This window comes from Oncorhynchus gorbuscha, linkage group LG18 (genome assembly GCF_021184085.1).
Source record: "Oncorhynchus gorbuscha isolate QuinsamMale2020 ecotype Even-year linkage group LG18, OgorEven_v1.0, whole genome shotgun sequence".
Classification (NCBI taxonomy): domain Eukaryota; kingdom Metazoa; phylum Chordata; class Actinopteri; order Salmoniformes; family Salmonidae; genus Oncorhynchus; species Oncorhynchus gorbuscha.
The window spans coordinates 11,743,216-11,756,466 of NC_060190.1; the positions used below are offsets into that span (position 1 = coordinate 11,743,216).

A 13,251-nucleotide genomic window follows, 5' to 3' on the forward strand; every position below is an offset into this window, starting at 1 on the left:
GGCATATACCCAGAGATAACTGTAAGTGAGGGCAGTCTAGTCGGCTCACAGTAGTTATGTGTCCTGTTTCCGTTACCTCTGTCTGAACTCCTGGAAGACGATGCGGTTGGGGAAGCCTTGTCTGCAGATACGGATCCCCTCCAGAACTCCATTACACCTCAGCTGGTCCAGAACCAGGTGGGGCTCCAGCTTACCAGCCTGACATGGGAGAGAGATGAAGTGTTATAAATAAATAATGCACAAATCTGGTACAGGTATACAAGCAAAGACTATTACCTATTAACCTACAGAAGTTCTAGCAACATATACTCAGAGAAAACCCAGAAATTAAGAGATCAATTCAAGTCTCACCCCTGTTGGCTATAGTATAGAACAGGTGGCCTGGTATAGTTAGACTGACATGTAAAGTATGTCAGGATATACTACTCACCTTCTTCTCGTGGTTGGGGATAATACAACGGACAAAGTTGGGGTTGGTGTTCCTCAAGGTGGCCATGAGCTTGGTGAGGGACTCCTTGTAGAGCTGGCCCACCGTGCGGAACATGCCCTTCTTGGTCTTGTAGGTGGCTCCAAACGTCGTCTCCGCCATGCCCGCCACCTGGTCCAAGCCCACGATGCGGTCCACTGGCGAGAGAGGGAAGGAAAAGGGTTAGAATGGGGGGGGGGGCTTGGAAAGAGGTGTTGGGAGCTAAATCACAGACAGACAGACAGACAGACAGACAGACAGACAGACAGACAGACAGACAGACAGACAGACAGACAGACAGACAGACAGACAGACAGACAGACAGACAGACAGACAGACAGACAGACAGACAGACAGACAGACAGACAGACAGACAGACAGACAGACAGGACAGGACAGGACAGGACAGGACAGGACAGGACAGGACAGGACAGGACAGGACAGGACAGGACAGACACAGGATGCCGGGAGTAGCAGCAGCCAGCAGCAATGTGTGTCAGCTGCGGGCGTGGATAGATGAGGACCACTAGGTATGACTGGCAGCCTCTGTGGACTGGTGGGGACGGGGCAAGGACAGGGCTAGAGGATCACCTAAAACTGTAGCCCTGGACAAGCACAACTGATTCAACACGTCATGTAATCATCAAGCCCTCGATGAGTTGAATCAGGCATTTTTATCCGGGGCTACGACAACGACGTGTGCTGTTGGGGGTACTGGAGGACTGGAGATGGGAACCACTGCTTAACAGTATACATGCTTGGTTCCAGGGTCTGTATTCATAAACGTTCTTCAGGCTCGGTACAGCTGATGAGGGGAGGGATGGTTGCTAGTCTTCTTGAGCACTATGTTCTCCCACTACTCCTTTCAGCAGTCATTCAGAGTGACACCCTTTTAGGATAACCACAAATGAAAGGCCTATTCTTTGGTATGAAACAAAAGGCATTGACATTGACATTTCACAGCCTGGGACCTTTCGTACATGTTGGCTTTTTGCATCATATTAGCATAATCTGACAGTAAGTCACACAGGGCCACATCATATCCGTAACTTCAGATTCACAACATGCCTTGTTTTATTTTGGTGTGTCATTATTGCTGGGCTGGTGTGTTGACAAGCGTCATATTTACAACACGTTGCATAAAACAGTTTTGATACGAGGCATGCTGATGAATTAACCATTGTTTATCCAGGAGTCCATACAGGTAATTCATCAAAATCAAACCTCCAACTGTGTTATTTGGCTCCTATGTTTTCAGGCAAACAAAACTCCAGGAATGTCCTACAAGGTTCCAGACGTTTTGCATTCAGTCTGTAGATATTGTACCACTGTCACACCTGCTGTGTATCAACGTCTGTAGTACTGTAGAATCGGGCCAAGAGAAATGCCAAATACTACATGTGGTTCCAATTCTCTGCTACTTTGAAAAAATAAAAGGGGGAAATGAATGCCATTAATCTTTCCTCAGTCAAGCCTCAATTCTTTAATTCCCTTTATGCTTAAATATATGCCTTGGAAAGGGAATAAAACCCTTAATAAAAATACAGATTCCAGAAAGGAGAATAGGCTTTGGTTCGAAATACTGAATAACCAGTACTCTTAACCTTTCCACCATACTGTAAGGAAGCGGTTGAAATTGACACTATTGTTACCCGGAGGAAAATGGGGGAGGGTCATGCTTTTTCAATTTCAGTCAGGGGGAGGGTTCAGTAGTTTTTTATTTGGTCCAGGGGAGGGTCATGTCATTCGGAATAGATGAAATGTCATACACTCATAGAAAAAAGTTCATATCTAGAACCTAAGTCTTTGGCTGTCCCCATGGGAGAACCCTTTGAAGAAGCCTTTTTGGTTCCAGGCAGAACCCTTTTGAGTTCAATGTAGAACCCTTTATACAGAGGGTTCTACAAGGAACCCAAAATAGTTCTACCTGGAACCAAAAAGGGTTCTACCTGGAACCAAAAAGGTTTATTCTACGGGGACAGCCGGAGAACCCTTTTTTCTAAAAGTGTATGGTTCAGTGTTTGAGAATTAGTTGCTTATTATATCTGGATGTGTGCCCGATGCTGCCCCGCCTCCCTGATTCTCTGCTTGGTGCACAATATCAGGTGCCACTACTGTGGTCTCAATACAATGATCCATAGACTATACTATATGCTATAAGCCTAGGCTATATGAAGACTATGCTTGGAAAAGCACAGAGCAACATGATATTTCTCATAAAATGTACTTCCTTCTCATGTTTTTGCGCTGCTGGGATGGTGTACAACCAGGCTACACTCTCAACCAAACAATCAAATTGATTTATAAAGCCCTTTTTACATCAGCAGATGTCACAAAGTGCCTATACAGAAACCCAGCCTAAAACTCTAAACAGCAAGCAATGCCGATGTAGAAGCACGGTGGCTAGGAAAATCCCCTAGAAAGGCTCTGAGGAGTAGGCCAGTCCTCTTCTGGCTGTGCCGGGTGGAGATTATAAGAGTACATTGCCATTAAGGCCAGATTGTTCTTCAAGATGTTCAAATGTTCATAGATGACCAGCAGGGTCAGATAATAATCATAGTGGTTACAGAAGGTGCAACAGGTCAGCACCTCAGGTGTAAATGTCAGTTGGCCTTTCATAGCCGAGCATTCAGAGGTCGAGACAGTAGGTGCGGTAGAGAGAGTGAGAGAGCGAGGGAGGGTTGTAATTACACACTGCAATTGACAGGCTGGCCTGCCCTGCTCCTGTTGACGTAGGCCTAAAATCTTTTGTTCAGCCTAACCATTTTCGTCCCAAAAATGCTATGTTTGTGTGTGCGGACTAGCCCTACTGATGTCCTGTTCAGTTTGAGAGGAAGAGCGTGAAGACGAGAAGGAGGACCGGAGGTAAGCTTGCTACTGCTATAATTGATTTTAATAAAAGACAATGTTTCGTTGCCCATAATGAAGCTATTTATCAGAGTTACTGACCTCACAATAAGCCATATTCAAGTAATTTACATAGCTTACATTACGATGAAGTGGCAGCCGCGGAGATGGACAGCGCATGGGTGCTGGAAGGCTAGTTCAAGTCCTAATTCATTTAAACAATCTTCATTTTAATTTGACTTCAGGCTACTAACAACAAGAGGGCTTTGTGTTGGAGACGATTTCTTCCTATTCAAGAAATAAGAAGTAGGCCTACCTGTTTGAAAGATTCAATTATAGTCTACCTTCCATAGACTTTGTCAGCTAAGTCCTTCAGACACCATTACACTCCTTAAATATCTCAGTGTCAGTGGAGGGCTTGGTGTGTTAAGTTAAAACCAGGGCGCCAATTGAAGTGATATGCAAGAAGGGTAGTGTGGATTTTGTGAAAGAAAATGGCATAGGCCTGCCCCTTGTTAGCTTAATATATATATATATGTATGTATATATATATATTTTTAAACTGATTATATAAAGTGATCAATAACGCAATGTTTGTGCTAGAAACAAGTTGTAAAATGCAGGGGAAAGATGTGACGCCAATGCATATGGGATATCTTTGGTTTTTGTCTCTATGCTACAACCTTCTATAGCCGAGGAGACAAAAACAAACTGGGAAGTAATGTGTGATTCTGTCACTATTGTTGGATTCTAGCTTGAAATATACTTCTTCATGTTACCAGAACTTCTTGATTGCTGTACATGTACAAGGAATGTATATGTTGGGGTCAATGGAGGGTGGATAGGAACTAAGTTTATGGAAAGTTACTGAGGGAGTGCAGAAAGTTGACATTCTGTCAAACATGTTATTGTTCAATCTCATGGCTCCTAAAGAGGGAGGCAAAGGGCAACGGTCTGGTTTCAGTCACTGATAAGGTAGGTCAGTCGTGGGTTAGGGAGGAGCAAGGAATTCAAGCCCGAGGTCAGGTCAGATGAAGTGAGAAGGAACAGTCCTATCCCACACACACATACTTCCACGCCCACGAAGGTTCCAGCATCAGGCAAGGCCATGACGACACCAGTGAGAGGAACCAATTAAGTTACTGACTAGCAACATAGGTGTATTGGCTGTCTAGATGTGCAAGGAGTTGACTCCTCCTAGTAGGAGGGTATAAATATATGTGCTTGTGTAAACATGTCTTTGTCTTTGCAGCTGTATGACCCAGTGGGTGAATAAACTTGGCTTGAGCTTGAGCTAGTTCAGAACCTAATAGTTGGCGTTGTCGGCAGGATTCACCACGATTTACAGTCAAACTAAAGAGTCCGAATCAGTGAAACAGGAGCCGGCACCAAAAACAAGGTAGATACAGTTCCTACACCTGTTACCACTCAGTCTGACATCTTGGGGAGATGAGAGTCATATGCTGAACGAATTATAGGACATGGACCTAGAAAGCCTAAGTTTATTCAGTAGTCCCATCGTGTTACGACCAGTCGTAAAATATTGGGGGAGGGTAGGTTCCGTATGTATAGGTCCCAAATGGGGGTATTCCTCTGCAAGATCCATAGAAATATAGGGTTACGGGTAGGTTCCGTAAGAATAGGTTCCGAGTGGAGCTAGTTCTCTGCAAGTTCCATGGGTGACACTACAGAGTAAGGTAAGTTCTGTTTAGGATAGGTCTCTAGTGGGGGTGTTCCCCTGCGAGATCCGTAAGTGGGACGAAAGCCCCAGCCGCAATGGCCGTGAAGCCATAGAATGTGTGTGTGTGTGTGTGTGTATGGATAAAGTGTCATGCTTGAGTACTAGTACGGTATGGTAGGTTGTAGAGAAGTAGTCCATGGAGAAGGACAAAGGAGAAACGTGGTTGGAGATAGAAGGTTGCCTATAAGTTCTGGAGGAGAGCCTCATTCACGGTTAGAAAAGCAAAAAGATATTCAAATATATATTTGTGTGTATAAGCAGTAGCAATAATGAGAATGTTTGGTTTATGCCCTATTGGGGCAGGGAACCGTGACAGATTGTGTGGAAATAGGAAGACATCTGTGAATAATTCCGGTTGTGTGTTGTCAACAACAAGGATATATGAAGCGTGACACCGGTCTGTATAAGACATTAGGTCTCCCGTATTCTCAAGTAGTAAATTGTCAGACACTTCAGTATTGGTTCTAATACAAAATAGGTCTCATGACCAAATGATTAGGTACCTATACCATAACTACTCTCCGGGAAGTGGACTAAATTGGTCTGAAAAGCCCATATTATTGTTTTGTTGTTTTTTCTTCATGGTGTAATCATTAAATAATTTGAATTGAACAAAACAATAATACAGGCTTTTCAGACCAATTCAGTTTAAGTAGGCAGTATCTTATGCTAGCAGGAGAAGAGCATTACTGAAAGGTATTGCCATCCATTAGCCTAATGACTACTATACTAGTACCGAGACATAGGCGTCGACCAACAATGACATGCAGCCTAGAAGGGACGGGAGCCTCTGTATGGAGGTAGGCTTCACCATGCTGCGCTGCTAAGCCATGGATCTACATCAGCGTGTCATAACATAAAATGTCATCCATCTCTATGGACAACACCATGCTGCGCTGCTAAGCCATGGATCTACATCAGCGTGTCATAACATAAAACGTCATCCATCTCTATGGACAACACCATGCTGCGCTGCTAAGCCATGGATCTACATCAGCGTGTCATAACATAAAACGTCATCCATCTCTATGGACAACACCATGCTGCGCTGCTAAGCCATGGATCTACATCAGCGTGTCATAACATAAAATGTCATCCATCTCTATGGACAACACCATGCTGCGCTGCTAAGCCATGGATCTACATCAGCGTGTCATAGCATAAAACGTCATCCATCTCTATGGACAACACCATGCTGCGCTGCTAAGCCATGGATCTACATCAGCGTGTCATAACATAAAACGTCATCCATCTCTATGGACAACACCATGCTGCGCTGCTAAGCCATGGAACCTTCTACAGCTACAGTCATAACATTCACCTGGAGGCTCATCAAGACAAGTGACATTGTTCTGTATCTCTACGATACAGAGAGACAGGGGGATAAAAACACCTGACAGAAGAGAAAATGAAAACAGAAAAAGGTGAAAACACAAACAGAGGTTAGAAGGCTGAAGTCCGACTGATTACTATTAGTATCATGTTAGCTAAATAAGCAGCAAACATTGTCCCTAAATCCCTAAAACAAATAGGCCTGAATTATGATGAATTAACCAATCTAAGTAATAATAACTGTTAATCATCAAGCCAGTGCTAACACATTCCTTCTCTGTTAACCATGTGGACAGGACAGGGACCGGGGACGTAACTTACCATCTCTCCAGAGCTCGGCCACAAACTTGTCAGTGGACTGGTTGAGCAGCGAGGCCACGTTGTCATTCAGGGGGTCCATGTTCTTCATCAGCCACTCATCTGCCTTGTAGTCCACCTGGGGAGGGGGGAGAAGGTCAGAGCCATCCAGGCCTAGAGAGATATAAGCAATAATTGCCCTTCAGTGATGAATAAAGTTTATTGAATTGAACTGTCGGAGAGTGGTGATATACAAACAAAATGACCGTTGAGGTTCCAAATTCATTTCACTAGAGATGACATAAGACTCCAAATCATTCCAGGAAAGTGTGTTTAAAGACGACGTCTGCATAATTTGAACAGATGTGGTTACGGTGTACCGCAGGACTGCCTGTACTGGAAAGGGCCCGGGTCTCTAATTGCGCAACACTGACTGGACGCTAGAGCTACTAGCCAAACCTTCTCCCACATATCTGATACATAAAACCAGGACTATACTCCTGCGGAATTTGAATACCACAGAGGAGAAGTTGTGCGTCAAGAGTGATACAGCAGCCAGAGGTTGATGGGAACAGGATAGGGGCTAGTGACGGAACAGACAATGCCTCAGGACACATTATAACAGTGGCTTTCCAAAAGGATCTGGTGTGACTCCAAGACCACTACAGGGGAAAACCTCAGAGAAATCAGAAGATCTGGAAGGTCTAGAAGTAAGTTCTGCAGCTTGAAAGGACCTGGTGTTCCTCCAAGAATACTACAAGCCAAAGGCTCTGGGGTCTACAAGTAGTGCAGATGACGTAATCCAAAGTCGTTTGTAAGTGGATACATAAAAATAGCCCCAAAAACTGCCTCAGAGGAAAATAATCTGTCTAAAATCCATCCCAGTGTATTATATATGTTTAATCTTTGACTCTCGATAGTCTTCTGGATTTTTACACCAAAATGTAAACTGTCCCTTAAACTATCCTCCACCACCTATGTGTAATCTCACCGGTCCGTACCTTGCCAGCGTAGTGGATGATGCAGAAGTCAGCCTTGTCCTTTAGCTGTCTGGGCTTCTGGAACTTGGAGTGGGTGCCCTGCTCCTGGACCAGCTTGTCGATGAACGTCTTGTCTGTGGCCTTGGGGAACCAGCACTCCTCATCCAACAGAGCCAGCACACCAGGAGGGTTCGCCTGCAGGATGACAGCACACAACAGGGCCGTGTTCAATAGGATACCGGGGAAAAACAGAAAACAAATTGTTTTAGTTAACTTTGTTCCTTACTGATTCACTCTGTTTCAAAACGTTAGCTGCTCATTGAACATGACCCAAGTATCGACAACAGCACAAAAACACAGGACACACACACACACACACTCACTAAACGGATACTGACCGGCCTCTCGATGAGGTCGATGCAGGGCTGCAGGTCCAGGCCGAAGTCGATGAAGCTCCACTCGATGCCCTCCCTCTGGTACTCCTCCTGCTCCAGGACGAACATGGTGTGGTTGAACAGCTGCTGCAGCTTCTCGTTGGTGTAGTTGATGCACAGCTGCTCAAACGAGTTCAGCTACAGGAGAAAGGCATACACATTGATTTGATCTTTTCACAACTCAAGGAACTCAAAAGTGAAGAAGTGAAGAAAGCAGTAAGATGGATAATTTCTTAACTCATCCCTAGGGGGAAATTGATTCGTAAGGAGTTTCAGACATGTAAAATCAACAAGACTACATTATTTCATTTATGAAACACCAATGAATACCACTTCTACATAGCCAAGATGGTGAGATTCCTTCAGCTCAAACTGGCACCGGTAACCTACTGCTTTTTACAGTCTTCGTTCTGAACTATGAGGGTTTTGTCTTTTTAACCAATAAGCCAAAACAATAACTGCAGCTGATTGATTTTTGTTTGCTCTCACTAAATTGATCCCAGGGATCGTGATTTATTTTCCTGTTCTTTTGGCCCAACATTACAACGCTGCAGCCAAGGCTCTTAATGGGGGAATAAACAGCTGCCACAAACCAGCAGGGAAACAGACAGGTTGGAATTTCAGCACAAGATGTAGTGATCTTGGGAAATTGAGTGTTCTATCGACGACAAGGTTCATGTCAACAATGTTTGAACCGTCTGAACTCGCCTCTTGTTGAACCAGCCTCGCATGATAACTATCGTCTATCAAGTCATAGACCAACTAATGACCTTGGTGTGAATGATATAAAACTAAATGAGGATGACACCCAAGAGGCATTTTTAGAAGTGCTGAGATTCCCATATTTGACCCTGAGGAGGGAATGGGTTCAAAGTGCAATTGGTCCACAGGATAAATGATCAGCTGTTTCCCAAAAATGTCAATCAGATCATTTTCCCACAAAAAAACATCCTTAGACCATTCAGATGACCAGTTCCATAGACAGGATGAACTAAACCAAGTCCCATCTCTCTTCTCTAGCGGTTTTCTCTGTATCTGGAAGAGATGGAGGGACCTTGTGGAGGCCTTATTTGCCATGTATTTAAGTACCTGTAGAGGCCTACGCAATTAAGTACCTGGAAGATCTCAAAGCCAGCAATGTCCAGGATGCCAATGAAGGAGGCCCCCTGGCGTTTGGTACGGTCCAGGGCCTTGTTGATGCGGTGGACCAGCCAGCGGAACAGACGCTCGTATGTGGCCTTGGCCAGAGCCTCCACTGCAAAGTCAGCCTAGAGAGAGAAAACGAGACAGAGGGGTGGGGGAGAGGGGGAGAAAGAGAGAGAGAAATATGCATTCCTTATTAGATTGTCTTTCTCTGGTATGACTTGGCAAGTGAGTCTGCCATTCTCAGCCTTGGGGTCGCACGGCTAGACCTCTCTGTTGTTCTAAATCTAACACAGAGGTGGACGGGAAACACACCCCACAGTACTAACCTTATCCTGTTCCAGAGTCAGTAGTACAGTGAGTCCATAGAGGGGTGATGAGTGAAGCAAGGAGAGCTTCTGTGGTGTAGTGTTTGTGTCTTACCTGTTCTTTGGTCTGGGCCTTCTGGACGTAGTCTCGTCCCACCTTGATCCTTGGAGACAGGATGGCCCGGGTGAACTCCATCACGTTCAGCCCCAACAGGTGGCACAACTTCTGGGCCGCTGGTAGAGGAGAGGAGGAGGAGGAGGAGGAGGAGGAGGAGGAGGAGGAGGAGGAGGAGGAGGAGGAGGAGGGGGGTGAAAAAAGGGAAAACAGTAGTAACATTAAACGTTCGTTCTCAAGATGTGATTACAGGCAACACAAATAACTTTACAATACTCAAATATCCCTTACATAGACTCAAAGCAGTAGCAGGGAAAGAAGAAGCAACATTTGAGGTTAAATGTTATTGGGATATAATTATATATATATTATTTTTTTATATATATATAGACCCGACACATAACCCTATTAATCCTCCAATTCCCATAAACGCCAGTGAGTTGGAAAACAGTAAAAACCATATAGGACTTTCCACCACCACTTGAGACCACCAGAAAAGGCACACATACCACTGGCAGCAGGCCACAGCTCCACATGGTCGGTAGCTAAGAATTACATTCTCCCCCTTCTGCCAGAAGTTGCTCACATTTGACCGTTAATGGTAAAGAATAATAAGCAAGAACTGACTGCCTTTCCCTGCCAGTCCAGTAACTCCAAGGTATGCCTGGAGCAGACCTGGATCCAAATACTATTTGAAATATTTCAAATAGTTTGGGCATTGGCTCTAGTCTGTCTGGAGTGTCAGGTGAATGGGGTTTGCACTTTTGGGAATTTTGTATTGGTTCCATTGCAAAATGCAAGCTCAACCAACCACAGCTTAAGTATTTGAAATCACTTAGAATAGTATTTGAACCCAGGTCTGGACTAGAGCTCAGGGTAGGGGGTAGTTAAACACACAGCTATTTAGAACACTGTGGGTTAACAACATAGCCTTGATTTAAGACATGTCAAAATGGCTTTAATGATATTTGTCTTTTGGATCTGGGGGAGATGTTTGAATTTTAAATATTTGTCACAGCGGGAGCTTCTGGAGAGGTAAGAACGATACCATCTGCATCATTTCCAGGGGTAGAGTTGCCAGCGCAGAGCCTGCTAAAAACATCTGCTTCTGTCCTAGATCTGTTTTCCACATTTGGTAATAACTGTCTGGGCCACGGCATTGACACGCACTTGCTACCCTCTCCTCTTTAAATACCAGGGATGCAGCAGTAACACGCGCGGCAGAGACAACTTTTGTGTTTGTTCTTTCTTCGAAGTAAAGTAGGGGAGTAAATCTGAATAATGATGTTGTTTGAAGGTGTGTGACAGGGCCAGGGAGAGATGGGAAGGTTAAATCGTTAGAGCTCTGACATGTGACCCAGCCTGGTTAGCACAGGTCTGGGAGGAAGATGAGGAAGAGGACGATAAGGTCTGAGCGTGAGAATGTGAGGAGCTTCCTTGACATCAATACATGTGACAACTGCCAACTACCTACCTGTGTTCTCAGGCATAGAGGCCTGGTCAGAGTTCCTCTCCTTCTTGAAGACGATGTTCCCAAACTGAAGCACGGAGGAGACCACCTTCAGCATGGCTGCAAGCACAGACGACGTTATCATAAACTTACCATGAACGGCACACACTGCTCTGTGTTTGCTGGAATACATGGAACTGTTATGAACATGGAAAGTTATAATAATTACTAATAAAAGTTATAATAATTACTGCAAAGCTGTAAAGTGTTGATGTAAAAAAGGGCTTTAAAAAGTTAACAGTCAGACAGATGAGAGTGAGGAGGGTGGTACCCAGGATCTCGTCGTGGGAGAAGCTCATGATGTGCATGGCCTCCATGGTCTCCTGGAAGTTGTCTTTGTCCTGCTGACCAGGGACGGTAACGTTGCCGTTGGACAGGAAGCGGTAGCTGTTGAAGCCCTCCAGGAGCAGGTCCGCTACACAGAGGAAAGGGAAATGACGTGGAGATAGCTGCTCCGAGGTCACAAAGGACAAAAGGCAAACATGCATTTTTGACAGTCAGCCCACTGACAGGTGATGTTATTGTGATACTAGCTAGTGAGCGACACTGAGTCTGAGTGGGCGTCAAGACACCTCAGGCCAACGGCTAGAGAAACAATGTTCTGCATGTCAGAGGGTGACTATTCTTTACAGAGGCCATATGGGTCCGGGTTGTTGAAGTTATGCTGATGATACATATCAGACTACTTACACCTGAGATGTTCTCCCGCCCCACACAGCAGCTGGTAGAAGATGTGGAAGGTGCGCTCGTCTTTGGCTTGGCGAACAGCTCTCGATTTCTCCAGTAGATCTGTCCCATCGCAGTCAAGGAAGGGCAGCCTTTATACAGTAAAGAAAGATATTAACCCCCTAGAGTAGATTTTATGCGGCCCCCGCTGGAATCTAATTAGCATAATACAACAATACCCATCAAAATATGTCCGTTTATGTAAATGATTAATATCATAGCTTGCATGGAACATTTAAGATAGCTGTTTGGAAGGATACAAGTTTCAATGTTGGCCCCGACGATGTATCCGGTGACATCAAAGTTGATCCGGATGAACTTTCCCTGCAGGGAGAGAGAAACGGAGGGTGAGAAAAGCAGACAAACCATATCACCGCATCCAAGTCTCCCTCAACCAGGTCTCACACTGTTCTGCAAGGCCTTCCCTTTTCTCCCTCTGAGTCACATCACAATAAGGCTACATTTGATTAGTCTGGTCCCAGAACTGTATGTGCTTTAGTCAACTTCTGTAGTCAGATGAGTTGGCTAAAGCACATACACAGATCTGAGACCAGTCCAGGCCATTGTATTTTATCCTCATTTGGCCACATTCCTGTTGGTCTCTACTGTCCTGGGGTCTGGATTAGACTACATTCCTGTTGGCCTCTACTGTCCTGGGGTCTGGATTAGACTACATTCCTGTTGGCCTCTACTGTCCTGGGGTCTGGATTAGACTACATTCCTGTTGGCCTCTACTGTCCTGGGGTCTGGATTAGACTACATTCCTGTTGGCCTCTACTGTCCTGGGGTCTGGATTAGACTACATTCCTGTTGGCCTCTACTGTCCTGGGGTCTGGATTAGACTACATTCCTGTTGGCCTCTACTGTCCTGGGGTCTGGATTAGACTACATTCCTGTTGGCCTCTACTGTCCTGGGGTCTGGATTAGACTACATTCCTGTTGGCCTCTACTGTCCTAGGGTCTGGATTAGACTACATTCCTGTTGGCCTCTACTGTCCTGGGGTCTGGATTAGACTACATTCCTGTTGGCCTCTACTGTCCTGGGGTCTGGATTAGACTACATTCCTGTTGGCCTCTACTGTCCTGGGGTCTGGATTAGACTACATTCCTGTTAGCCTCTACTGTCCTGGGGTCTGGATTAGACTACATTCCTGTTGGCCTCTACTGTCCTGGGGTCTGGATTAGACTACATTCCTGTTGGCCTCTACTGTCCTGGGGTCTGGATTAGACTACATTCCTGTTGGCCTCTACTGTCCTGGGGTCTGGATTAGACTACATTCCTGTTGGCCTCTACTGTCCTGGGGTCTGGATTAGACTACATTCCTGTTGGCCTCTACTGTCCTGGGGTCTGG

At 45.2% G+C, this 13,251-nt stretch overlaps 1 protein-coding gene across 8 annotated transcripts in view; it reads right to left on the reverse strand.

Annotated features, from left to right (window-relative positions):
• LOC124003499 (myosin-10-like) overlaps window positions 1-13,251 on the reverse strand; it is a 98,506-nt gene that overhangs the window by 20,180 nt on the left and 65,075 nt on the right. For all 8 annotated transcript variants that reach the window (XM_046311793.1, XM_046311791.1, XM_046311788.1 and 5 more), the window contains 11 exons: window positions 12,160-12,223; window positions 11,864-11,962; window positions 11,445-11,588; window positions 11,138-11,233; window positions 9,664-9,782; window positions 9,213-9,365; window positions 8,062-8,235; window positions 7,685-7,858; window positions 6,708-6,822; window positions 431-624; window positions 77-198 (listed from right to left, as the gene is read on the reverse strand). In XM_046311793.1, the coding sequence (XP_046167749.1) occupies window positions 77-198; window positions 431-624; window positions 6,708-6,822; window positions 7,685-7,858; window positions 8,062-8,235; window positions 9,213-9,365; window positions 9,664-9,782; window positions 11,138-11,233; window positions 11,445-11,588; window positions 11,864-11,962; window positions 12,160-12,223 (1,454 nt within the window). The remainder of the gene's footprint in view (window positions 1-76; window positions 199-430; window positions 625-6,707; window positions 6,823-7,684; window positions 7,859-8,061; window positions 8,236-9,212; window positions 9,366-9,663; window positions 9,783-11,137; window positions 11,234-11,444; window positions 11,589-11,863; window positions 11,963-12,159; window positions 12,224-13,251) is intronic.